The sequence below is a fragment of the Aotus nancymaae genome, unplaced genomic scaffold (genome assembly GCF_030222135.1).
Source record: "Aotus nancymaae isolate 86718 unplaced genomic scaffold, 86718_ANA_hifiasm-v0.15.2.pri h1tg000089l, whole genome shotgun sequence".
Lineage (NCBI taxonomy): Eukaryota > Metazoa > Chordata > Mammalia > Primates > Aotidae > Aotus > Aotus nancymaae.
In genome coordinates, this window is record NW_026988504.1 from 26,094,223 (window position 1) to 26,120,921 (window position 26,699).

A 26,699-nucleotide genomic window follows, 5' to 3' on the forward strand; every position below is an offset into this window, starting at 1 on the left:
TAGCCCATGACTGAAGGAACAGCTACAAGTCCCTTCTCAAAGCCCTCCAGACACTTCAGCCCCCTTTCCTTGAGTGAGAGGCCCCATCCCAGGCTATAGTCATTACTGTGAAAGGAGAGAAAGAAGAAAAGACAAGCTCGTGCCTAGCCTTACTTCCAATGGGCCCGTACCTGCGCCTGTCCCAGCGTGACCCAGCCAAAAGGGGGCTGCAGAGGGTCTCCTGCCCACTGGCCTCCTGCTTTGTCAAGGCCCTCACTCTCCGCCAGCTCTGCCAACCCCTGGCCTCTGACCCAGCCAGCACCTGAGGGGTGCCCGCTGCACACCTTGATCCTAGCGATGCCCTGTCCAAGCAAGGACTCCCTGACCATGTGGTGCCACAGGAACTCGGGAGCCCCTCACACACACCCGGCCCCAAAACCTGCCACCCAGAGCTTCCTTTCCTGCTGCCTGTGCCAGCCCCACCTGAGCTCACTGGACCCAGCAGGGGTGGGGCCTCCTGCTGTCAGGGCCACGGTGCAGAGCCCGCCCGGAGGGGAGGGGAGAGGGCGGGCAAGCTGCTCTTAAGGCAGGTCTGGAGGTGAACTGGCGCCTCTCCTGACTCTTCACCTGGACTGTGAGTCGTCTTGATCCAGTAGTGAATGCAACAGCCTTCCCACCTGTGGACACCAGGTAGGTGCCTTTATTCTTTAAGAACAGAAACACTGAGCGCCTTTGCTGGCCCTGACTCATTTAACCATTTAATTTTTTTTTTTTTTAAACAAAGTCTTGCTCTGTGGCACAGGCTAGAATGCAGTGACACAATCTCAGCTCGCTGCAACCTCCACCTCCCGGGTTCTAACAATTCTCCTGCCTCAGCCTCCTGAGTAGCTGGGATTGCAGGCAGGTGCCACCACACCCCGCTAATTTTTGTATGTTAAGTAGAGACAGGGTTTCACCATGTTGGCCAGGCTGGTCTTGAACTCCTGACCTCAGGTGATTCTCCCACCTTGGCCTCCCAAAGTGCTGGAATTACAGGCATGAGCCACTGCACCTGGCCTCATTAAACCTTTTGTCCTCAGCTTCTCCACTTCTCAGGGCTCAGAGTGAAGGTGGGAGAAATGGGGTAGAGGATGTGGACGAGACAGAGGTGGTCTCAGGATCGCAGATTGCAGAGTTCAGCACTTTAAGGAAACTAAACCTGTGCCCCTCGGTGAAGAGATGGGAGAGCTGAGGGCAGGGAGGAGAGGCTTGCCTGAGATCATGGAAAGGGACTGGACACGAACCCAGGCCTCCTGCCTCCCAGTGCTCCGGGAGCTCTCTGGGCCCTTCAGAGGTAGGCAGGAATGGGAGGTGGGTGGCTGGCCTTCACTGTTCCTACAGGTCCCTGCCTGCTATCCACGTCCTGTGTCACCGGGTCTGGGTGGGACGGATGGGAAGATCAGGAGCCAGTTTTCAAAAACAGGGGGTGCAGTGGGGAATGGGCTAATGAGGCAAGGTGCTTTTGGGGAGACTCAGGCTTCACCTTCACCCTACCCTCTCCCTTCACCGACCTGGGCTCATAGGGAGAGAGTAAGGGGAAGAGGTTGGCAATGACAGGGAAGAGGGGATTTACCAAGGTACCGGGACTCCCCAGAGCCCTTGCGGACTGAGAGATCTGAGTCAGAATCGGAAGCTGGAGCAGGTGGGGGGCACCTATAAACGGGGCAGAAGAGGCTGGAGCCCTCCTTACCGCCCCCCTCCTCCCCATGCATCCCAACCACACAGAGCCCTGGGCCCAGAGACTCTCCCCACCACTTACAGCAAGAAAGAGCAAGTTACAGCAAGGGACAGCGTTCAGGAATACAGGAGTAAGACCGAGCCCTGCCCTGGGACATCCAAGGGCCAGGCAGAGCCTTAAAAGTGAAAGAAGGCTAAAGAGGAATGTAGGAGCTGCCTGCTCGCCCTGTGCTCAGCTCCGGGTCTGTCCCTCTTGGTTCCAGAATCTCAGAAGGGGCAGCGGTGGACAGGGGTCTTAAATCTGTGAAGCAGCCACAGAGGTTAAAAGTGTGGGACCATGGAGCAGGACGACCTGGATTCAAACCCCAATTTGCATTCGGGTTGCATGACCTTGGGCAGATTCCTCCACTCTCCAGCCCTGTGGCAATAGTCCCCTCCTCAGAGAACTGTTGAGAGCATTCGAGGTGTTTGGTGTCATATCCCCATTATACAGATGGGACAACTGAGGTCTGCCCAGAGAGGAAAGGACGCTTGCCCAGGGTGGCACAAAAGCTGTGTCCAAATTAGTAAGCAGGTATCCTGGGTCCTGGTCGTGAGGGGACACGCAGCCCTCCTTGAGCTCTGCAAAGTCAGCAGCCCCTGCCTCCTCTGCAGGGCACAGCCAGAACACCCTGCAGGGAGCGCCCAGATCCTGTCCCAACAAACCCAGGCCACTTGGAGCCTGTGTGGAAAAAGCTGAGGTTCCGGCTCTGTGTCCTCAGCTGTCCCGGGAAGGAGGGAACACAGAGGCCGGCTCCCTTCCACTGCCATTTATAGACAACTTCCCGTGCCTGGGATGCCCCACCCCCTGCAGGACCTGGCTAAGGCAAAGTCTGGCATCAGACCAAGGAGCCGCAGGGGTGAGGGGAGGCAGGAGAGGGGAAGGGGGACTGGCTTTCCTCAGGAAACCTGTGTGACCTTCAGCCAATCATGCCGCAGCTCTAGACCCCAGGAGTCCCTCTGCACTTGAATTCCATGTGGCATATAAGGAAATAAGATTCCAAAATCCCACACCTGGGTTTGAATCCCAGCTCCACCATTTTTCTTGATGTGAAGAATGTTTCTTGACCTCTTGAGTCTCAGTATCTTCATCTGTAAAATGGACTGACAACTCAAATGTTAAGTCCGAGCACAGTGGCTCACACCTGTAATTCTATCACTTTGGGAGGCTGAGGAAGGAGGATCACTTGAGTCCAGGAGTTCAAGACCAGCCCAGGCAACAAAGTGGGACCCTGTTTCTACAAAAAATTCGCCGGGTGTAGTAGCACAGGCCTGTAGTCCCAGCCACTTGGGAGGGTGAGCTGGGAGAATCACTTGAACCCCAGGAGGTCAAGGCTGCAGTGAGCCATGACTGTGCCATGCACTCTAGCCTGAGCAACAGAGCAAGACCTTGTCTTGAAGAAGATTGTCAAAAGAAGATTGACAATAGGGGTGCAGTGCTTCCTAGAGCTGCAAGGGGGTTGAGTTACCAAGTGTAACTCGTGTGTAAACCACCTAGCACATGGTCAGTGCCAATAAATGGAAGCTACTATTACAAGAGTGTTCCTTAAGCCCTTATTTCTAAGGACTATTTAGAATTGCCTAACTACCTTCACAAGGAGCACCTCACTGGCTCCGTAACGCTCTCGGGGAGGGTGCAGGGCAGGAATCCTCATTCGCATCCCACAGATGAGGAAACTCAGGGTCAGAGTCACACCATAAGGAGCTATTTGAGCTGCAAGTCAAATCTAAATCTTCAGCTCCCAGAGTCTACTTTCTCTTCTCCCAGGCTAGTCTCAGATTCCTTTTCCAGGGCTAAGGTCTGACTCCAAAGCAGGATGTAAAGGAGGCCTCTTGGCCATGAGGAGAAAGAGAGTTGGGGAGTGTTGCTGGGGCTGGGGGCAGGCAGCAAAGCTCAGAGCAGGCAACGGGAGCGCAACCAGCACATCCCAGCTCTGTCCAGTTTTCTTGGCAGCCTCATTCCCAGAACCTCTTGCCTCCTGCCAAGCCCCACCTGCAAGAAACTAGCATGTGGCATTAAGGCTAGACAATGGAAAGCACTTTCACAGGAAGGTTTCACAGGAAGGAAAATGAGGAGGTTGAGATATTGCTTTCCCAAATGAGCCCCAAGGAAATGAATATCATCTGATGATGTCACTCCCCAGCTCAAAAATTTTCAGAGGCTCCCTGTTACCCTTAGGGTTGAGCTGGCAGTCCCGAGCCCAGCCTGCAAGGCTCTGCCGGGTCCGGCCAGCCTGCCTCCCCCGCCCCATCTCCTCCATCCATCCCAGGTGCTCTGTTACTCAGGTGCTTAATAATGTCTTGCGAGCTTCCTTGCTGGCCAGACTCTTGCACGATGGTCCCCTCTACTTTATTTGTTTGTTTGTGTGGAGGCAGAGTCTCACTCTGTTGCCCAGGCTCGAGTGCATTGGCTCGATCTCAGCTCACTGTAACCTCTGCCTCCCAGGTTCAAGCAATTCTCCTGTCTCACACTCCTGAGTAGCCGGAATTACAGGCACACACCACCACACCAGCTGATTTTATATTTTTGGTAGAGATGGGGTTTCACCTTGTTGGCCAGGCTGGTCTCGAACTCCTGACCTCAAGGGATCCGCCCACCTTGACCACCCAAAGTGCTGGGATTACAGGTGTGAGCTACCATGCCTGGCCCACCCCCTCTATTTTAAACCTTCCCCTGCCTCCTCATCCCTACCCACCTTGCCCAGCTACCTCTTGTTTTTCCTTCTTATCTCCCTTTGCATGTCGCTTCCTCCAGGAAGGCCTCCCTAACCTCCCCACTAAACTAGGAAAGTCCACTGCCCTCCCCTCCTCCCTCGTGACACTCCTTACAGTTGTTCACCCACTTACTTGTCTGTTTCACCAACAGGCTTAAGTGCAGGCACTCGGACATCAGGCAGCCTGGGGCCCAGTCCTTCTATGACATTTGTTGGCAGTGTGACTCTTGGGCAAGTTACCTACCTCTCTGTGCCTCAATTCTCTCACTGTAAAATGGGATGATAATACCTACCTTATACAGTTGTTAGGAGGATTTCTAAAGGCTTTATGTAAAAATACCAGAGCTTATGTGCTTAATAATTACTCAGCAAACAGTAGGTAGTATTTACTTAATAAACACACCTGGGATGTAGTAGATACTCAATACACATCTACTGAGGTTATTTTATTTAATGATCTCTTACATAATGCTTATTATGTGCCAGGCACTGTTCTAAGCACATTACAAATATTAATTTGTTTTATAGACAAGGGAACTGAGGCACAGAGAAGTCAATTAACTTGCCCAAGGTTAAACAGCTAGTAGGTGGTGGAACCAGGCGCAAACCCAGGTGGGCTGGCACCAGTATTCATGCTTTTTTAATTTTCTTTTTTTGTGTGTGAGACAGAGTTTTGCTCTTGTTGCCCAGTCCAGAGTGCAATGGCACAATCTCAGCCTCTGGCTCCCGGGTTCAAGTGATTCTCCTGCCTCAGCCTCCCAAGTAGCTGGGATTACAGGCATGCGCCACCACGCCCGGCTAATTTTGTATTTTTTATAGATACAGGGTTTCTCCATGTTGGTCAGGCTGGTCTCGATCTCCCAACCTCAGGTGATCCACCCGCCTCAGCCTCCCAAAGTGCTGGGATTACAGACGTGAGCCACCACACCCAGCTGCATCCATGCTTTTAAATGAATGAATAAATTGGCCCTTGTATGGAGGGTGGGGAGGCAGGGGCTTCACCTACAGAAGTTACTCCATTCCCACTCTAGGACTCTTGCAGATCCTGGGAGCTCCTGGTTGGCAAATGAGATCTATGGGATGTCAGTGAGGCTGGCTGAAAACCAGAGGTAAACCGCAGAGGTCACCGCCCCCACCATGTCCCAGGTGATGTCCAGCCCACTGCTGGCAGGAAGCCACACTGTCAGCTTGGCACCTCATGATGAGCCCAGGAGGTCCCTGCACCCAGCACCCAGCCCCAGCCTGCCACCCCAGTGTTCTTACTACACCACAGAAGGCTGGGGAGCCCAGGCCCTGATGGCCCCCATGCCCTGCATGGGGCCCTCTGGCCGACTCCAGCAAGCCCCACAGGCAGAGGCCAAAGCCACCTGCTTCCTGCCATCCCCTGGTGAGCAAGCCTTGGGGACCCCGGAGGACCTTGACTCCTACATTGACTTCTCACTGGAGAGCCTCAATCAGATGATCCTGGAACTGGACCCTACCTTCCAGCTGCTTCCCCCAGGGACTGGGGGCCCCCAGGCTGAGCCGACCCAGAGCACCACGTCAATGAGAAAGAAGGAGGAACCTGAAGCCTTGGGTAAGGATTTGGGGTGCAGTACCAGGAGGGGGGCTTGGCGCCAGACCTCAGGAGGAAGAAGGACTTTCCTATGTACCGAGAAGGGGACAATGTCCTGTTGGGAAATGCCGCGCAAACCTAATCACGTTACCAACCCCTCTGTTTTCTGCGCTACACAAAAGGGATAAATACAAGTTTCCCTCGCTAGCCCATTCTATTTGGTTCCTGAGTTTGGAAAGTGATAGATCCCTATTTTGTATGATTTTATGAGGACTTAAATAAGCTACTATAGAAAGTGTTTTGTGCAGGCCGGGCACAGTGACTCACACCTGTAATCCCAGCACTTTGGGAGGCTGAGGAGGGTGGATCACAAGGTCAGGAGTTTAAGACCAGCCTGGCCAAGACGGTGAAACACCGTCTCTACCAAAAATACAAAAATTAGCCAGGCACTGTGGCAGGTGCCTGTAATCCCAGCTACTTGGGAGGCTGAGGCAGGAGAATTGCTTGAACCCAGGAGACGGAGGTTACAGTGAGCCAAGATTGTGCCACTGTACTCTAGCCTGGGCAACAGAGCAAGATTCCATCTCAAAAAAAAAAAAAAAAAAAAAAACAAGAAAAAGAAAGTGTTTTGTATAGTGCCATGCCCATAAGGAAGAGCTCAGTAAATGTGGATCCCTGACCCCCACTGCCCTAGGGTGTCTCACTTCAGAGCCTAACCTGGGCCCCCCTGAAATTTTGGTAGGATCACTATCTGGACCTCTGTCCTTGTTTAGGGGAGTATCTCTTTGGAGGGGCCACATTAGGAATGGTAGGATTGGGTAAGGACCTGGTAGTGTTGAAGCGGTGGTATGCTGGTGAATGTTTCCTGGCTCCCTGGTTGGGGAGCAGGGGCAGAGGGAGCTGATTTGAAGCTTCTGCCCATTTCCACAGTGTAAATTCTCCCACCATGGCCTATTTCAAGCTACCAACATGATGTCACTGAATGAGGAGCTAGAGACACATGCAGGCTATGACACAGCATTGCCACCAGACCGACACAACAGACGTAGAGAACCCCGAGAGCGCAGATAATAGTACCCTGTAGTAAAATAATTGGGATGTGATGAACTTTGAGTATTTACTATCTTTGTGTTTAACGTAAGTTACTTCATTGTAAGTGTATGTAATTATTCATAATGGCTGAGTTTAGTAACCAGCTGGACAAAATCCTGAAAATTTAACAACCAGCTCTTAACCAGCTGATGCAAACCAATTCCAGTGCACCACCAAGTCCAAAGGAACGTGGAAGTTCCCACATCTGGCTTCAGTTTCCTGAACAAAGACTTTCAAGTATTCTCTGAGGATGAGGGTCAAGGAGCTGCCCCATTAGACAGGTTGGAAGACTGAGGCCTCCAAGGCTTTCAACTACCAGCAAGGGTGACGGGGTGCATGATTAGGATAGAGATAGGAGCCATAAGATCTTCCACTTATTGGACACGTATTATATATCAGGCAGTGTGCCAAGCACTTTGTGTAGAATCTTCAATCCTCTCAATCCACTCCCTGAGTTAATTTTTTTTTTTTTTTTTTTTTTTTTTTTTTTTTTTTTTTTTTTGCGACAGAGTCTCTCTCTCTGTTGCCCAGGCTGGAGTACAACAGCACAATCTCAGCTCACAGCAACCTCTGCCTCCCAGGTTCAAGGGATTCTCCTGCCTCAGCCTCCCCAGTAGCTGAGATTACAGGCTCCTGCCACCACACCCAACTAATTTTTGTGTTTTTAGTAGAGACAGTCTAGGCTGGTCTCAAACTCCTAGGCTCAAGTGATCCACCTGCCTTGGCCTCCCAAAGTGCTGGGATTACAGACATGAGCCACTGTGCCCAGCCGAATATTTTACCTCCATTTTGCACATGAGAAAACTGGGGCTGCTGGGGTTGAGTAAGGAGGCAGTCTAGCCTAATGGTTGGCGTCGGGCAGAGCGTTCGCAAGCTCCTTGCTTCACTGCTTTGCAGTGCAGATTCCTCATCTGAGAAATGGAGGTAATGAGGGTTCTCACCTCAAAGGTGTTATGGGGATTGAAAGAAATTACATTTGTTGGCGGCTTATCACAAATCCTGGCACCCTACAAGCCATGATAAATGGTAGCTGTTTTCATTAAACATTAGGGGTTGCACGTCGGGCCAGCCCCAGGGTAGGTTTAGGCTCAGGGTGGAGGCTAGCTCGACACCCAGGCCCTCTGGCACCCTGGGTTCCTGGGCTCCTGGGCTCCTGCCTGCTCTGCCCCCTCCCGCCAAGTACTGCCTGCCAGGCCTGTTAAAGAAACCGTCCCTCAAGGGTATTCCTGTTTCTTAAGGCCAGTCATGGACACGTCACTGCAGGAAAGGTGTCTTGGGCCTAATTACTGTTGGCAGGAGCAAGCCCAGGGTTTTACCGTTCATGGCCCAACGCAGGCTTTCCACATGTCCAAGGCCGGCTGGGCCAAAACCAGTCCCTATGGAACATCCACACACATTGGATGAGGGTTGGTGACAACTGGGCCCTTCCTCCATGGAAGGGGCTCATGATCAGCTTGGGGCTGATGGTGTGGGTCCACATCCACAGATGCCCCGGGCACCACATGCCACTGGACATGTGTCCACACAACTCTGGGGAACAGGGAACGCAAGGCAGGCCCTGGCCAGAGGGTCCTGAGGAAGCCACCTTGCTGTGCCCTGGCCCCTTCCGAAGGAGAAAAGAAAACCCTTCCTTTAACCTCTGCCTGGACACCTCCAATGCCTGGGAGCTCACTACCCTCTAAGACGGCCCAGCCAGGTCAGCTCCCCATTGGGAAGTTCTCCACCATCACTAAGAGTAACAGGAACTTACATCCAAAATCCTCCCCGCAGTCCCTGCTACCGGTGACCAAGCTCTCACTGGCCCATGGCAGTACAACTCTGAGCATCGTGGTGAGTTCTCTTACCGCTAAATGTATTCGGAGTGGAGGACGCCCTGCCATTTTATAATCTCGTCCTTCCTACGATTGGGCTATTCAAGGAAAGACATTCTGACATTACTATACTAGGACATGTTTACTGTTCCTCTTCGTCCTAACTTGGCAAAATTTAAAAATTAAACATTGGCAATCCTATATTATTGACTTTTCCCCTAAATATATATAGATTTTTTTTCTGAGACAGGGTCTTGTGTTGCCCGGGCTGGAGTACAGCGGTGTGGTCGTAGCTCACTGCAGCCTTGAACGCCTAGGCTCAAGCAATCCTCCCACCTCAGCATCCCCAGTAGCTGGGACTACAGGCACATGTCACCACTCCTGGTTAATTTCTTTCTTTTTTTTTTTCTTGTGGGTGACAGAGTCACCAGGTTCAAGCAATTCTCATACCTCAGCCTCCTGAGTAGCTGGGGTTACAGGTGCCCGCCACCATGCCCAGCTAATTTTTTTGTATTTTTAGTAGAGACAGGGGTTTCACCATGTTGGCCATGCTGGTCTCGAACTCCTGACCTCAAGTGATTTGCCTGGTTCAGCCTCCCAAAGCGCTAGGATTACAGGCATGAGCCACCACAACTGGTCAACCCGGCTAATTTTTAAACTTTTTGTAGAGATGGAGTCTCGCCATGTTACCCAGGCTACCTCAAGCGATTCTCCTTCCTCAGCCTCCCAAAGTTCTGGGATTACAGACAGTGAGCCACATCGCCCAGCCCAGACTTAAAAAAATAAAACAAAACAAAAAACTAGTCCATGTACCAGCCTGGCCAACATGGCGAAAACCCAACTCTACCAAAAATACAAAAATTATCTGGGTGTGATGGCACACACCTGTACACACCTGTAGTCCCAGCTACTTGGGAGGCTGAGGTGGGAGAATCACTTGAGCCTGGGAGGTGGAGTCTGCAATGAGCCGAGATCCCACCGCTGCAATCCAGCCTAGGCAACAGAGTGAGACCCTGTCTCAAAAAAAAAAAAAAATAGAGAGAGTTCATGTAATAGATGATCCCAGTGTATGCCTTTCAAGGGAGTAGTGGAAACCTCCTTTGACAGATGAGGAAACTGAGGCTCAGGGTGGGTATGTGGTGGCTCACAGTCACACAGCCAGGGAGAGATAGGTCAGGCCCTGAATCCCAACCTACTGGGCTCCGTAGGAACTCTTTCTCTCTTTCTAAAGTCTAGTCTTCTGCCCTCTGGGGCATCATGGAATCCATCCATTTGGAGGCAGCCTACGGGCTCCTCTTCTGAGACCCGACCTCCTGGGCACTTCACAAACCTTCCCCAGGTTCCCTGTCCCTGCCTTCTTTTAAACTTGCCCTGAGGGTCCCCATCCCACAGGGAACGTGGTTCCTGGAAGCAAACACCATATCCATTTCTTTATCCTCTCCACCACCTCACCCCATCTTTGGAACAGCCCCACACTTTCATTTTCCAGCAATTTCTGCCAGGCAAGGCTGTTTACCAGCCCCGAGTGAAGGGCATTTAATAACTGTCTCTCCACCCCCCACCCACATGCCCTCCCTCCACCCACCCGCCCACCTGGGGCTGGCGCCGGCACCCACCCAGCACTGCTCAGACTTGCCCCACAGACCAGTAAACAGCCACTGCACCCCCGAAAAGGGTGGAGGGCCCCAACCCCGCCCACTCAGCCACACCCACCTCGGGACAGCAGGTGGAGGTGAGTACTGGGCCCCTCCCTCCCCTCCTGCTCTCCTTACTCTGCGCCCCCAGCAAGGTCCCTGGTGGGAGTTTAGATGACCCAGTGAGTAGGGAGCCCAGAGCTTCACCAGGCCAAGAGAACCTCCCCAAAGCAGCCAAGCACCTTCTCACAGGGCAAGGCCTTGGAACAGGGTCCCAAGGAGCCCCTCCTCATCCTGGAAGAAGCAGTCCCCAAACAGAGCACAGCAACACTCCCTGGCTGTGCAACATCGGATAACTCACTTCACCTCTCTGAGTCTTGATTTCTCATCTGTTATATGGGCGTAATAATATTCCCTACTTCAATAGCGTTGTCATGAGGGTTAAAGGAGCTAATACAAGCAACGTGTTCATAGTGGTCCTGGCACACAGCACTCAATACTAGCCTTTATGAAACATGGTTGTACACTAAGTGTTAGCTCCGCCCCCACTCTTCTCCAAGCCTCAGTTTCCTCCTCTGTAAAAAATAATACCTGCCCTGCCCGAGGGCTGTTATGAGGTTCAGAGGAGATTATGGGTGTAAACACTATAAAGTCCTATAAAAATTGAAGTTGGCTGGCGCAGTGGCTCACGCCTGTAATCCCAGCACTTTGGGAAGTCGAGGCGGGTAGATCGCCTGAGGTCAGGAGTTTGAGACCAGTGTGGCCAACATAGTGAAACCCCATCTCTACTGAAAATACAAAAAATTAGCCAGGCATGGTAGTGGGCGCCTGTAATCCCAGCTACTCGGGAGGCTGAGGCAGAAGACTCCATTAAACCCGGGAGGCAAAGGTTGCAGTGAGCTGACATCGTGCCATTGCACTCCAGCCTGGGCAACAAGAGTGAGACTCCATCTCAAAAAGAGAAAAAAAAAAAAAAAATTGAAGTTGTGCTTTCCAGCCTTCCAGAAGAATCCAACCCATTCTCCATTTGGCCAATACTGCCCCCTAAAAGCAGGCAGGTAAGAAATGCTCCTTTCTCAAGGCTCACCATGGGCCAGACTCCAGGCTATTGTATTTCATCCTCATCACAACCTTGCAAGACTGGTTTCAGAGCCTCACTTTTCAGATAAGGAAACTGAGGCTCAGAGAGGTTAGGAAAGATACACAGTGCCCTTGGCTGAAAAGCCGCAAAGTCAGGACTCACCCCAGGTTTGTCTGGCTACAAAGCCAGGCTCTTCCTCCACCTGCTAAGCAGCAAGCCCCAGTCAGCTGCCAGCCCTTGCTCATCTGATGTAATCCCCCACCCCCACCGTGGCCCAAGCAAGCTCAGACAGAGGCAGTCACCGTGAGCAGGGCCAGATGGCCCTACCCAGGAGCAGGCTGGGGCAGGCTGGGGCTCCACAGTCGTAATGGGGAGGAACAGTACATGTGCCAGGGCCCCAGGCAGGTGGGAGCTGAGGGTGCACGTTCTCCCTAGTTTCCCCAGCCTCCATCCCAGGAAGCCAGAGGCAAGACTCACACTCTCAAGAAAGGAGCAGCTCGTTAACCCCCACTTTCCTCCAGCTTTGCTGGAACAGCACCAAGGACAATTCCCCTCCCCCAGGTCAGGAGGTTGGGTGTCCATTGAGCAGGGCAGCCCACTCCAAGGCTGACCTCGGGAGAGGAAGAAGGCCTCAGAATCCCGAGAGTCCTGGGTGCCCCCACTGGGGAGTGGAAAGAACGCTGGAGCGAGTCAGCAGCCTGGGATGAGTTGCTTGACCCCTGTGCACCAGCTAGAAGCCCCAGGATACCCGCAACTCAAGAATGCGGCAAGCCCTGCGCTCTGGGAGTGCCTGCTCCAAAGCAGAATTCTCAAACTCCGCTGCGTATTCACATGTCCTGGGTGGCCGTGCTAAAGAGCAGATTCTATTTCTGTAGGGGTGGAGCTCGGGTAACGTGGTCCTGCTGGGCCATTCATGGTCTGCTGGACACACCTGCAAAACTGGAAAACAAACAAAACTGAGGCATGGGTTCACCCACTGGAGAGTCTAATCCAACTGGCATGAGGTGCAGCCTGCGGTGATTCCAGTGTGTAACCAAGCTTGAGAATCCCTGCTTTCATTGCAGGTACAAGAAACAACCACCAGTTTCTTTCGATTTATTTATTTATTTTTTTTTGGAGATGGAGTTTCACTCTTGTCACCCAGGCTGGAGTGCAATGGCGCAATCTTGGCTCACTGCAACCTCTGCCTCCCAGGTTTAAGCAATTCTTGTGCCTCAGCCTCCCAAATAGCTTAGATTACAGGCACCCGGCTAGTTTTTGTATTTTTGGTAGAGATGGATTTTCGCCATGTTGGCCAGGCTGGTCTCGAACTCCTGACTTCAGGTGACCCACCCACCTCAGCCTCCCAAAGTGCTGGAATTACAGGTGTGAGCCACCTCGCCTGGCTTCAGAAAAACCACTTTCACTCTCCCTGAGTAGCAGAGGCATCAGAAAGCGTCACTGGTACAGCCCATCAAGTGGTCATTTCAACCTAGAAACGGCACAGACAAGGGAGAGGGTTGCCCCGTTTTTAAGCACCTGCACTGTGCCGGGAACAGTGCTGCCTGTGTGAGTTCCACTTCATCCTTTCTGTAACACCAAGAGGCTGGATGCAGTTGTCCCGCTTTACAGGTGTGGAACTGAGGCCCTGAGTAGTGAAGCCTTTTGGCCAAACTCTCAGAGAATAAGTGGTAGAGCCAGATCTGAAGCCTGGGTCTGTCTGATTCCAAGGCCTGGGTTCTCTACTGCATCTCCTTACCCAAGGGAAGTGGTCACAGGGAGGGTGACTTTGGAACTGGGTCCTGAAGGTGGAGTTGGGCTCTCCTCTCTGGGCCTCAGTTTCCTGATCACTATAAAAGAGGAGGGACAGGATGACCTTGAGGACACTTCCAGTGTTTCTGTTCCATGAGTCTGGGCTCCTGGGTTTCACCAGTGCTCTTCTTTTCTTCCCAAAGATATAAAGTACATCGAGGTGACCTCCGCCAGATCCAGGTGCCACGATGGCCCCCAGCGCTGCTCCAGCCCCTCTGTCACCCCACCCTTCGGCTCACCTCGCAGTGGTGGCCTCCTCCTTTCCAGAGATGTCCCCCGAGAGACCCGAAGCAGCAGTGAGAGCCTCATCTTCTCTGGGAACCAGGGCAGGGGACACCAGCGCCCTCTGCCCCCCTCAGAGGGTCTCTCCTCTCAACCCCCAAATTCCCCCAGCATCTCCATTCCTTGCATGGGGAGCAAGGCCTCAGGCCCCCATGGCTTGGGCTCCCCACTGGTGGCTTCTCCAAGATTGGAGAAGAGGCTGGGAGGCCTGGCCCTACAGCGGGGCAGCAGGGTCTCTGTGCTGTCAGCCAGCCCATTGTCTGATGTCAGCTATACGTTTGGAAGGTAGGTTCTATAGCTTCTAACACTGAACACACACACACACACACACAGGCACACACAGGCACACGCGCACACACTCCCTAAAATCATTGAAAGGCACCCTGCTCTGTCTGAGCAAAATCTGGGCATGCACCAAAAGCAAAATCGAACGTTCGCTTTCACAGCCATTCAGATCTCAAGCTGTCCTCAAGTATTGAGAATACAATTCAATATAGAAAGCCTTGACTTATATCTCCCTGTTGGGAAAAGAGCTGTTGCTTTAATGAGGCTCATCTACAGCCTTTCCAGCCCTCAGACAACCCATCTCAGGGAAGGGTTTTTCTAAACCCCAAAACACAAGGCTATAAACAGAATCGGGGGGCCTGAGATGAACCATTTAGGAATAAAAAGGCTCCTTCCTCTTTGTTGCTGGCAAAACCTAGCAAAGGAAGGAGGCAGCCTTGCCTGGGCATTACTTACAATCCCAGTTGAGTTCTCTATAGACCTCACAGCAGAACTGCACACACGTGCACACCCATCCTGCCCCAGGAAGGCAGAATCCCAGGACTCTGCCTCCCATTCCACTGCCAAAGCCACTGGCCAAAGCAGTCCCTGGCACAGAGGCTGGGGATTCCATAGTCATGCCCATTGGCACGGGCCTCTGAACTCAGGGAGAAGTCTAGCTGGATGTGAAGCTGGCCTCCTTCTGCAGCTGGGGAGTTTCCTCTGCATCAGCTGCGGTGTGTTCCAGCATCGCTCCAGCCCATCTGCAGGGCTCCTAGGAGTCATGGGGGCCTGGGAGGTCCTGATGCGACAGCTCAGTCAGGACGGCCTGGCTGGGAAGGCAGAGGGAGTGTGGGCCAGCCTATGCCCAAGGCCTGCAGGGGTCAGCTCACTGGCTAATTTAAGTGACCCAAGACCCTGCCATCCAGGCACATTTCTGTATCCTTACCATCCCTTGAGGATCACAAGGGTGTGCACTTTGCTCTGGGCTCTGTGGGGTGGGGTAGGCAGTGTTCTATTTGGCCAAAGCCACAGGAACCCAAATCACTAGATCCAGAGCCTGGCTCTAGCCCCTGAGCCACCTGCTGCCCTAACACCCTGTCTGACTCTCTCTCTGCTGCAGCAGTCAGTCCCTCCAGCACACCAGCATCTCCAGCCATCAGTCATCTTCCAGATCCTTGGAAAGTCCTGCCAGCTCTTCTTCCAGCCTCCACAGCCTTGGCTCAGTGTCCCTGTGTACGAGACCCAGTGACTTCCAGGCTCCCAGAAACCCCACCCTAACCATGGGCCAACCCAGATCACCCCACTCTCCACCACTGGCCAAAGAACATGCAAGCAGTTGCCCCCCATCCATCACCAACTCCATGGTGGACATACCCATTGTGCTGATCAACGGCTACCCAGAACCAGGGTCTTCTCCACCCCAGCGGATCCCAAGACACCAGGGCTCTGTCCGACCTGGAGCAGCTTCTCCCAGCAACCCCTGTCCAGTCACCAGGAGTCGCAGCCAGACCCTGTCAGATGCCCCCTTCACCACGTGCCCAGAGGGTACGTTGTAAGCCAGTATTTCAAGCAATGTAAGGTTTGGCTTGGGGGAATAGACAAAGTGCCAGTGGGTTTCTGCAACAGTCAGACAATGTGTTTATTGAGCAACTACTGTGTGTCCAGCATGCCAGGTAGTGAGGACACACACACAGAGGGACACAGTCTAGAAAGAGAGACAAAAACAAATCATCACAGTAGGGTAGGATAAACGCGGAGGTAAAGAGATACTCTCAGTCACACGGGCCAGAGCGGAAGGAGTGATTCCTTCAGTCTGGAGAACAGAGGAGGTGACATCCAAGCTGGATCTGGGAAGTAGATCAGAAGTTTTTGGCCAGAGAAGGAGACGAAAGGCATTCCCAGCAGAGAGAGCAGGGGGCCCACAGTCATGAAGGTGTGGAAGCACACGGCATGTTTGGGAAATGCCGGTATGTTGTGTGCGGGTTCAGGTCATTGAGAGTAATTTGAAACCAGATTGTGAAAGGCCTTAAATGCCAAGCTAAAAAAAAAAAAAAAGGAATTTGCCTTTTAAGCAATAGGGAACCATCAGAGAGCCTCCTGCAGGAGAGTGTTGGCGTCAGAGGTGCAAGCTCAATGGATCACCCTGGCCGCTGCGTGGCAGATGGATAGCAGAGGCCTGAACCGGGGTTGGGCAGCGGGGGTGGAGGAGAGAGGACAGAGCCAGGCGACCCTCAGGATGTGCTTGATGACTAACCCAGGGAAAGCGAGAGGGCGAGTCGGTTCTGACTGACGTTCGTGGATGACGAGAACACAGAGGGGGTGGATGGGGTAATAGAGACAACGCATTCCGATTCAGACAGCTGAAAACCGCAAAACAGCAAACACCCTCCTTCCCGGAGTCTGAGACCACAGGTGCCCAAGGAGAAAAAATCAACCAGAATTTACAGCAGTAAACACAGAAGCTAAGCTCTAGCACCCTCAGGACGCCTCTCCCATGAGCAGAGTCCTCTCCCAACCCCCTGTTCCCTCTCCCTTGGCCATCCAGGGCTTCTCAGCCCCCACTTGGTCATGACACTCACAGGCATCAAGGCGACTCCAGGGGGGTGTGAAATGTTTACTGTAGCCCACTGCTCACTCCCACTCAGGAAGCCATGTGGATGCAAGCAGAGAAAATGACACTTCCGGCATGCCTTCGCAGCTGCCCTGATGGCTTTCCTAGGACAGATCATTTGAAGATTTTAGTATTTTTTTTAATGAGTTACTTAATAACTGGTCACAACAATCGTGGTTTTTTTTATTTTATTTTTATTTTATTTTTTATTTTTTTGAGATGGAGTCTTGCTCTGTCACCCAGGCTGCAGTGCAGTAGCGCGATCTCAGCTCACTGCAACCTCCGCCTCCCGGGTTCAAGAAATTCTCCCATCTCAGCCTCCTGAGTAGCTAGGACTACAAGTACGTGCCACCATGCCCGGCTAATTTTTGCATTTTTAGTAGAGATGGGGTTTCACCATGTTGGTCAGGCTGGTCTCAAACTCCTACCTTGAAATCCACCCATCTTGGCCTCCCAAAGTGCTGGGATTACAGGCACAAGCCGCCGCGCTTAGCTAGCTGCAACACTCCTTTTCAAGATGCCAAGGTTGACAGCCACTGCTCTCTGCCTTCGGGACCCAGGGAAATGGGCATTTTGGCATCTCAAAGAGCACATTTACTTAACCTAGTGATATTGCCATCCTGCTTTGGTGATGTCCCATAGTATCACTAACTGTACCCCCAAATCTATCAAATTTTGCAAAATATTCTCAGAACAAAATTCATGTTAATTTCATAGGCACTGGAATGTTAAAGACCCTCTGAGGTGGTTTAGTCCACCTGGTCCCCTCTGGGCTTCAGTTGTCCCAGATCAGAGTCAAGACCCAAGCCCCCGACTCCCAGGGGCATGCTTTTCTGCCCAGATCTGCTGTTTTCCTCTCCTTCATGGTTTCTGCCATTTTCTTTTCCAAGCTGAATATACCCCTAAGGAATTCTTAGGATTATGAAGCCAGAGGAGAATGTGATACCAAACCTGATGCAACTGAGAATTCCTTGTTTATCTCTTATTTCAGTTCTCACCAAGGGACTCAACATTAGATTTGAGAAACCATTTTTCCTTAAACTGAGGTTGTATCTATTCACTTTTTACTCATTACCAAGGATACAAGGGTGCTTCTGAGTTCCAGATGCACCAAACCCTGGCATCCTTCTGTTTGATTTTCTCTCTCGTAGGCAGTTTGGAAATACAATGGGGTTAGGGTCTGGGATGGTTGTTGAATGAGACCTCGAAGCAAAAGAGTGGGGAAGGGTCTCCAGGGTTCTCTGGTGCACATCCCTCAGATCCCCTCTATACAGCCTACAGTATCCCCCTTCTCTGTCTATCTCCAGGTCCCGTCAGGGACATGCAGCCCACCATGAAGTTCGTGATGGACACATCTAAATACTGGTTTAAGCCAAACATCACCCGAGAGCAAGGTAAAAGGAAGCATGAGCGACCCCAGAATCGGATCTGGGTCTTGCACTTTGCATCAGGCAGAGCCCTGGGTCACAGTTAAGGAAAGGCAAATAGCGGGTCCAGGTAAGCAAGCAGGGGGTGGGGGTCCGCTGACCTCATGACCTCCTGAGGAAGTAGGAACCACAGCAAGAATGGTGGAGATTTGACCGTAGAAAGAACTTCCTGGGGACAAAAGGTGACTCTGCCACATCTGCTCTGTGAAGACCCTACGGGGCTAGGGACAGAGGGTGTCCAGGTGGGGCAGTGTCCATCTCTGACTCAAAGATTGTTCCAGCAATCGAGCTGCTGAGGAAGGAGAAGCCAGGGGCTTTTGTCATAAGGGACAGCTCTTCATACCGAGGCTCCTTCGGCCTGGCCCTGAAGGTGCAGGAGGCCCCCGAATCTGCCCAGAACCGACCAGGTATGCATCTGTCTCTGTGCTCACTCAAGGCCTCATTGAGGCAGCGGGCTGTGCTAGGTTCCAGTCCTGGCTCTGCCACTAGCTTTCAGGGTGAGCTGGCTCCAGTCTTATAACAGCTCCTGGGAGAAGCGTCCACCCCAGTATTCCCCCCGGATGCCCTCCAGCCCCGAGGCACCCTGAAAAACGCCTTTCACAGCAAGCCTGAGTGCTTCTGCCTTCCCGAGCCCCCCCAGTTTTCCCTGCTTTTTCCTTCTCATGGTGGGAGAGAAGGAGGGGGTCCCAGCCCCCTCTAGGCTGCTCTCTTTGGAGTCAAACTGGATTCATTTCCAGGGAACCTAATGTGTGATTACACAGGTGTGTGTTAGCTCATCTCATGGGTGATAGGTCATCACGTGTGTGTACTAGCTTAGCACACGTGTGTGTGCTCGCTTCTCATATGCTTTCCCGTGGTCTCCCACGCTCATTTGATCACTCAGCAAACATCTATGGGGCATCCACCACACACCAGGCCCTGTATGAGGCAGCAGGGATACAGAGGAATCAGACACAGACGTCACCTCACTAGGGAGACAGCCGAAAACAGATGATTACGGTACCAGGTACCTGGGTCATAGGCCTCACTCAAACCCCAAGATCGCACCCTCTTATTTAATGGATGAGGTAACAGAGGCTCCTAGAGTTACTTAATGATCCCAGGGCAATTAAGTGATAAAGGGAGGATGATGCACCCAGTCTGTGTTCTTGTCAGTGTGCCTCACTGTCACAATTAGAAAGTGACGTCTGGGGAGGGTGTTGCTTATAAAGGACCACTTGCAAGAGGCAATGAGCCCAGACTGAGGAGGAGGATGTGGGCCGGTGGAAAGGAGTCAGAAGATCACTGTTTGCCCCCCTTCCCCCGGGGACCAGCCTGGCTCCAGCAGAGATGACCTGGTGGGCAGGGGGAGACAGAAGCCAGACCAAAGGGTCGATTTTTAGCTAAACAATAATTAAGAAGTGTCCTTGCCGGGCACAGTGGCTCACACCTGTAACCCCAACACTTTGGGAGTCTGAGGCAGGAGGATCATTGAGCCCAGAAGTCTGAAATCAGCTTGAGCAACATGGCAAAACCCCATCTCTACAAAAACTACACAAATTACCCAGGTGTGGTGGAGCACACCTGTAGTCCCAGCTACTTGGGAGGCTGAGGCAGGAGAATCACTTGAACCCAGGAGGTCGTTGAGGCTGCAGTGAGCCATGATCACACCACTGCACTCCTGCCTAGACCACAGAATAAGACCCTGTCTCAAAAAAAAAAAAAAAAACCCTAGGCCTCTTGGTGTCTCACACCTGTAATCCCAGCATTTTGAGAGGCTGAGGCAGGAGAACCGCTTAAGCTCAGGAGTTAGAGACCAGCCTGAACAATATAGTGAGAATTTGTCTCTACAAAAAAATAAGCCAGACATGGTGGGGCACACCTGTAGTCCCAGCTACTCAGGAAGCTGAGGTGGGAGGATTCCTTGAGCCCAGGAGGTTGAAGCTGCAGTGAGCTGGGATTGCGCCACTGCAGTCCAGCTTAAGAGACAGAGCGAGACCCTGTCTAAAAAAAAAGAAAAAAAGAAAAAAAACGTGATAACTTTTGACCAAGAGAAAGATTTCCCCACCCCACCCCCCAAAAAAAGAGAAGAGAAAGGTTTCCTGAAGGATGGGAGGCTGAACCCAGGAGCCTTTGAGAAGACATGTTGGTACCTCTTCTGTGGGAGATAGAGGCAGGGGATGGACAGGTGGAATTTCTTTTTTTTTTTTTTTTTTTTTTTGGGTAAGAACAAGTCTCACTCTGTCACCCAGGCTAAGTAGCCGGGACTACAGGCATGTGCCATCATGCCCAACTTTTTTTTTTTTTTTTTGTATTTTTAGTAGCAACGGGGTTTTACCATGTCAGTCAGGCTGGCCTCAAACTCCTGACCTCAAGTGATCCTCCTACCTTAGCCTCACAAAGTGCTGTGAGTGACCAAGCCTGGCACAGGGTGGAATTTCTTTTCTTTTCTTTTCTTTTTTTGAGATAGAGTTTTGCTCTGGAGTACAATGGCATGATCTCGGCCCACCACAACCTCTGCCTCCTGGGTTCAAGCGATTCTCCTGCCTCAGCCTCTTGAGTAGCTGGAATTACAAGCGTGTGCCACCACACCTGGCTAATTTTATATTTTTAGTAGAGATGAGGCTTCTCCATGTTGGCCAGGCTGGTCTTGAACTCCCGACCTCAGGTGACCCACCCACCTCAGCCTCCCAGAGTGCTGGGATTACAGACATGAGCCACAGCGCCCCGCCACAAGGTGGAATTTCTATCCGAATGCACTCTCTTCTTTCTCTGTCCAGACGAGGACAGCAATGACCTTATCCGACACTTCCTCATCGAGTCTTCCGCCAAAGGAGTGCATCTCAAAGGAGCAGATGAGGAGCCTTATTTTGGTGAGACTCCCCAGCCTCCAGGCTCCCCAGGACAGGGGGCCAGTGAAGTCTCTGTCGTGTGCTGTGCGGGTGGGCCGGGGGAGCCCAACTCATGTGGGGCTGCTTGCTTCCCTTCAGGGAGCCTCTCTGCCTTCGTGTGCCAGCATTCCATCATGGCCCTGGCCCTGCCCTGCAAACTCGCCATCCCGCAGAAAGGTGGGTCTGGACCCCAAAGAGGCAATGCCAAGGTGGGGGCCTGTTCGTTCTCACTAGAAACGGTCTCTACTTCTACCTCGTTTGTGGATTGTTTTAGTGTCACGGTTAAAACTGCATGCATGGGCCAGGCACGGTGGCTCACGCCTGTAATCCCAGCACTTTGGGAGGCTGAGGTGGGTGGATCACAAAGATTAGGAGTTCAAGACCAACCTGGCCAAGATGGTGAAACCCCGATTCTACTAAAAATACAAAAATCAGCCAGGCATGGTGGCAGGCACCTGTAATCCCAGGTACTCGGGTGGCTGAGGCAGAGAATTGCTTGAACCCAGGAAGCAGAGGTTGCAGTGAGCTGAGATCACACCAGTGCATTCCAGCTTGGGCGACAGAACGAGACTCCATCTCAAAAAAAACAAAACAAAACAAAAAAAACTGTATGCACTGGAGTCACTCAACATCTCCACTTCCTAGCTGTGAAAATGTGAGACTGTTGACCTCTCTGAGCCTGTTTCCTCATCTATAAAATGGGGGCAATCATCATCCTACCTACTTATAGAATTGCTATGCAGCCTAAATGGGATAGCTTGAGCAAGGCCCTTAGCACAATGCCCGGCATAAAATGGATGTTGGATAAATCGCAGCCTGCTTTGAGAGGATGAAAGAGCTTCAATCAAACAGTTTGGAGAGGTTTTGTCTTTCCAGGTCCAAAATTTGTTGAGTGCTCACTCACTCCTTCATGCTTCACTACAACCTTGTGAAGTAGACTTTGCTGTTATCATCGACATGGTGAAACCCCGTCTCTCCTAAAACTACAAAAAATTAGCCGGGCATGGTGGTGAGCCTCCTGAGTAGCTGGGATTATAGGCGCTCACCACCACGCCTGGCTAATTTTTTGTAGTTTTAGTAGAGACGGGGTTTCACCATGACAGCTCCTGCCCTATGCCCTGAGCCCGGGAGGTGAAGGTTGCAGTGAGCCAAGATCATGCCACTGCACTCCAGGCTGAGCGACAGAGTGAGCCTACATGTCAAAAAAAAAAAAAAAAGAAAAAGAAAGAAAAGAAAGGAAAATGAGGGTTCTAGATGTTAAGTAATTTGCCCAAAGGCCCACAGAGTCAGACCTTGAACTCAGATCAGCATGCCCTATCCAGAGCATGCCGCCGGTTGGCAGCTCGGATGGAACAGCTCATCTCAGAGGTGTGCAGGAGAAGCTCGAGAAGGGCAGTTTCTGGGACGGGCATTGGGGCAGGGGAGCCCCAGAGGAGTGATGGCGAGAAGCTCCTCGCTTTCTGCGGACAGGCCAGGGGTTGGGACAGGGTCCAAAAGAAGTGAGAAGGTCAGACGACAAGGTCACAGCAGCCATCTAGGAGGTGGGGGGCGAGGAGGGGAAGGAGAGATAAAATTCTTGCAAACTAAGCATTTAGAGAGCCCAAGGTGGCCCGTTTGCCTAATTACAGTAATCACACCTTGTTTGAATCACTTCCTGGAGGTGGGGGCAGAGGTGAGAGATCTTCAAAGGGATTAACAGGCCTGTTCCTGTGAGAGGGTCCATTCACTCCACCCCTGCCCTTCTGGGGGCCTGTTGCTTTGTCTTGGATCAGAACTGGGAGGTGCAGACGGGGCCTTGGACTCTGCAGACAGCCCAGCCTCCTGCCAGAAGAAATCTGTGGGTGAGTGGTACAGGCCGTTAGGCTCCAGGCTTGGCTGTGCCTGGAGAGGGCACCTCCCAACCCTTCACACACGCACGCACGCACACACGCACACACGCACAGGCCCACACATGTTTCCCATCTCAGCTTTGTTTCTGCATCTTTAACAAGGTGCCACACCCCACCCCCTCCCCCCAACCCCTGTAAAAAGGAAGATGAGAGGCTGCGGGCACCAGGCCAGCAGGGAAGTGGAGCAGGGTGGGGGGGTGGCAGAACTTGCACTCACTCCCTCCTGCACACACACAGACACGTGCAGATGTGCTAGTGTCTCTCTGTGTCTGCAGAACCTACCCTGGAGGTGGTCTCTGGCCTGGGATCCTCTGTGGGGTGTGGGTCTGAGTCCTGGAGCCTTCACCCTGGGAAAAGTCCCTGGCCCACACTCCCAGAGGTCAGCACAGATCAGCACTTGTCTCAGTGACAGCTCCTGCCCTATGCCCTGAGTACAAACTGTTCACCTCCCCATTCTTGTCTTCTGTCCCCACCGTTGTCAATGAGCCAAGACCTCCAGGGTAGAGGTGTGGGGAGGAAGGCAGCCATTAAGTGTGGACAGAAGGACGTTTTCCTGAGCACTCCTACACACAGGGCAACTTCCCCTCCTCTGCCCCATGCTGGAGGGCCAGGGACCAGGGTGATGCAAAGCCACCAAAGATCCCAAAGTCCTCTGGGGTTGGCCTCAAACTGTGGTCACGCACGCACCCACTTCCTGTTGGGTGGCTCTAAGAGGAGCTCCACTAGATTCCTGAAGAGGAGACTCAGCCCCTCCCCAGCTCTGGGCAGAGGGAGGATCTGGGCCTGGGTCAGTGGCCCCAGCATGGTATCTGCCTTCCACAGGCTGCCACACCCTGTACCTGAGCTCGGTGAGTGTGGAGACCCTGACTGGAGCCCTGGCTGTGCAGAAGGCCATCTCCACCACCTTTGAGAGGGACGTCCTCCCCACGCCCACCGTGGTCCACTTCAAAGTTACAGAGCAGGGCATCACCCTGACTGATGTCCAGAGGAAGTAAGAGCCTTCCCTTGCCCTGGGGCTGCGGGGCTGGCGGAGTAGAGCTGAAGGGGATAGCTGAGATGGCCGTGAATCAGGGACGAAGGTGGAGTTCAAGGTCCTGGTGACCCAGTAGGGCCAGTGATGTGCTGAGTGACTCCAGGTAACTTCCCTGCCTTCTCCAGGCCTCGCTCCACTGCCAAAGCCCCTGTTCATCGTGACTGATGAAAATGGAGTTAACTAGCATTCATGGGTGCTGATTATGCCTGCACCCATTGCCAGAACATCTTCCCTAGGCCAGACTCGGGCTGACCACGGGACCCAGAGAGGAATGAGATTGTTCCTTCCCTGGGCTCGGGCTCTCACAATCTAACAGGAGCCTGATCCAGGGCTGGGCACTTTACAGGGAGAAACAAGATATGATCAAGACATAATTCATGTCCTCAAAAAGTTAGGGGCCACAAGAAAGTTAAATGGTGTGGTGGGGTGTGATAGAAAAGCCCAGAGTGTGAGACACAGGTAGATATGCTCCATGAGAGGAGAGAGGCAGGAGTGGGGCACCCAGGCCCCACGGTGGCAAAGGCCATAGTGGCCATCAAAGTCTAACTCAGAGACTTCTTGGAGGACAGGGCACCTGAGCTTGGGGGGACAAGGGCTGACGGAGGCAGGGTGACAGTGGGACAGGCTCTCACTGCTTTCCTTCTCTCCCTGCCTCCTCGCAGGATGTTTTTCCGGCGACATTACCCACTCACCACCCTCCGCTTCTGTGGTATGGACCCTGAGCAACGGAAGTAAGTTCAAGGCTGAGCTAAACTCAGAAGGCCATCCAGGGCCCAGCTGCCCACCGAGGTCTCCTGCCGACTCTGGGACTGGGATCCCAGAGAGAGCCTGTGAACCTCAAGGGGTCAGGGAGACAGAATGAGGGCCGGGTGGGGCGTGGTGGGGTGTGGTGGGGCGAGGACGCAGCTGGTCAGTCCCTCCTGCTGCTCCTCCCACGTCCTGCGGCATGGAGTGAAGCCTCATTACTCCGTATCACGTTCTTTTCCCACAGGTGGCAGAAGTACTGCAAGCCCTCCTGGTAAGACCTTCCTGTCTACTCTGTCACCAAAGACAGGTCCTTGTCTCAGGGCCCCAAACCCAACATGGGGAGGGAATTAGAGTAGGAAAGAGGCCCCATTCTGACTTTAATAGTCCAAGGTGTTGATGAGGGCACAGTCCCTGGTCCACCGGGAGTGCCCATCTGATGGGAGAGACTTTGCCCTCAGAGCACCTCTGGGCTGATGGTGGCCATGTGAGCCTGGGAGCCCTCAATCTTCTGCAAGAGGTACATGCTCCAACTTCAGGGAGACTCAATCTATTGGAATGTCACAGTCTGATGATCAAGATGCATCCTTGCTCTCAGAAATCTTCCACTCTAATGGGAAACGCACAGGTCCTGTTCTCAAGAAGCCCCCATTCAAAACAAAGGAAACCCAGAGCTTGAACTCAGAAATCTCCCAGTCTGGAGGGAGAGGCACCTCCTTCCTCAGGGAGCCCCATCATAAGGAGGTGCTGGAGCAAACTGGCTGAGGGAGGGGTAAGGAGGAATAAGATGCAGGCTGAGGGCCCCCACCATCCCCTTCCCATCAGCCTGATGCCTCCCTGGGTCCCACCCCTCACTCAGACTGCCCTTCCCCACCAGGATCTTCGGGTTTGTGGCCAAAAGCCAGACAGAGCCTCAGGAGAACGTGTGCCACCTCTTTGCGGAGTATGACACGGTCCAGCCAGCCTCGAAGGTCATCAGCCTGGTGACTGCTCTGCTGCAGGATGCAGAAAGGATGTAGGGGAGGGACTGCATGTCTACCTGCCTGATGCCTCCAGGGGCTCGCTCAGGAGCCCTCCTTTACCCCCTGAATGGGTGTGGCTTGTGGCCATATTGGATTGGCATCAAGTTGACACCCTGGAACCTGATGTGGCCTTCAGCAGTCACCATCATCCAAACCCCCCAGGCCTCAGTTTCCTCAACCGTAGAAGAAGACCAATAGACAAAATCAGCTGTTCTTAGATGCCGGCAGGCATCCCGATGAATGAACATGCTGCGAGTTCATCCTGAGGAACATGCTCTTCTGTGATTCTGAAGCACGCCCACATCTGAGGACCCCGCCATGAAAATAACCTCTGAGAACCCTCTGACCCCATCGACCTGGGCTCTGTGGACACAATAGTCTGAGCGAGAGACCTGCAGGTGCCTGGTGGTGACCCACGGGGCTCCAGGCCTGCAGCTGGTGATAGTCAAGGATTGACCACAAAACGGGAATGGATAAACTCTATTTCCTTCCATATCTGTTCCTTTCCTGACTTTCTGGATGGCTTTTTGGATCCACCCAGCCAGGATGCTGCAGGCCAAGCTGGGTGTGGTATTTTGGGCAGCTCAGCTGGGGAACGTGCCCCCATGATCAGAGGAGACACAGCTGTCCTGCACCCCCTTGCAGATGAGTATCATCCCATCTTTTTTTATCCATTTATATTTTAGATGGAGTCTTGCTCTGTTGCCCAGGCTGGAGTTCAGTGGCGCAATCTCAGCTCACTGCAACCTCTGCCTCCCAGGTTCAAGCGATTCTCCTGCCTCAACCTCCCAAGTAGCAGGGATTATAGGCAGTGCCACCACACCTGGCTAATTTTGTAGTTTACGTAGAGACAGGGTTTCACCAGGTTGGCCAGGCTGGTCTTAAACTCCTAACCTCAGATGATCCACCCACCTCAGCCTCCCAAAGTGCTGGGATTACAGGCATGAGCCACTGCATCTGGCCTCTTTCCGTTTTTTGATAGGTGAGTATTCCAAATCGGGTGTCACGTCTGCCCTAATGTTGCATATTAGGAGGTGGGGGCAGAGATAAGGGCCATCTTTCTGTGGTTCTGCCTCAGCTCCAGTCTTGCTGAGCCCTCCTTCAACCCAGACTACCACACACACACACACACACACACACAC

The 26,699-nt window shown here is 52.7% G+C and overlaps 1 protein-coding gene across 2 annotated transcripts; it reads left to right on the plus strand.

The window, feature by feature from the left end:
* Window positions 1–587: 587 nt before the first annotated feature.
* On the plus strand, window positions 588–26,699 carry TNS4 (tensin 4). Of its 2 annotated transcripts, none has more exons than XM_012452027.2 (13): window positions 588–669; window positions 5,491–6,024; window positions 13,556–13,979; window positions 15,082–15,506; window positions 17,880–17,966; window positions 18,281–18,406; window positions 20,759–20,851; window positions 20,969–21,046; window positions 22,642–22,710; window positions 23,581–23,749; window positions 24,454–24,522; window positions 24,783–24,809; window positions 25,413–26,699. In XM_012452027.2, the coding sequence occupies exons 2-13, from the start codon at window positions 5,586–5,588 to the stop codon at window positions 25,552–25,554; spliced, it is 2,148 nt and encodes a 715-aa protein (XP_012307450.2). In that variant the 5' UTR covers window positions 588–669; window positions 5,491–5,585; the 3' UTR covers window positions 25,555–26,699. The 2 variants fall into 2 exon arrangements, with proteins under 2 accessions (XP_012307450.2, XP_012307452.2); XM_012452029.2 differs by having other exon boundaries at window positions 15,085–15,506.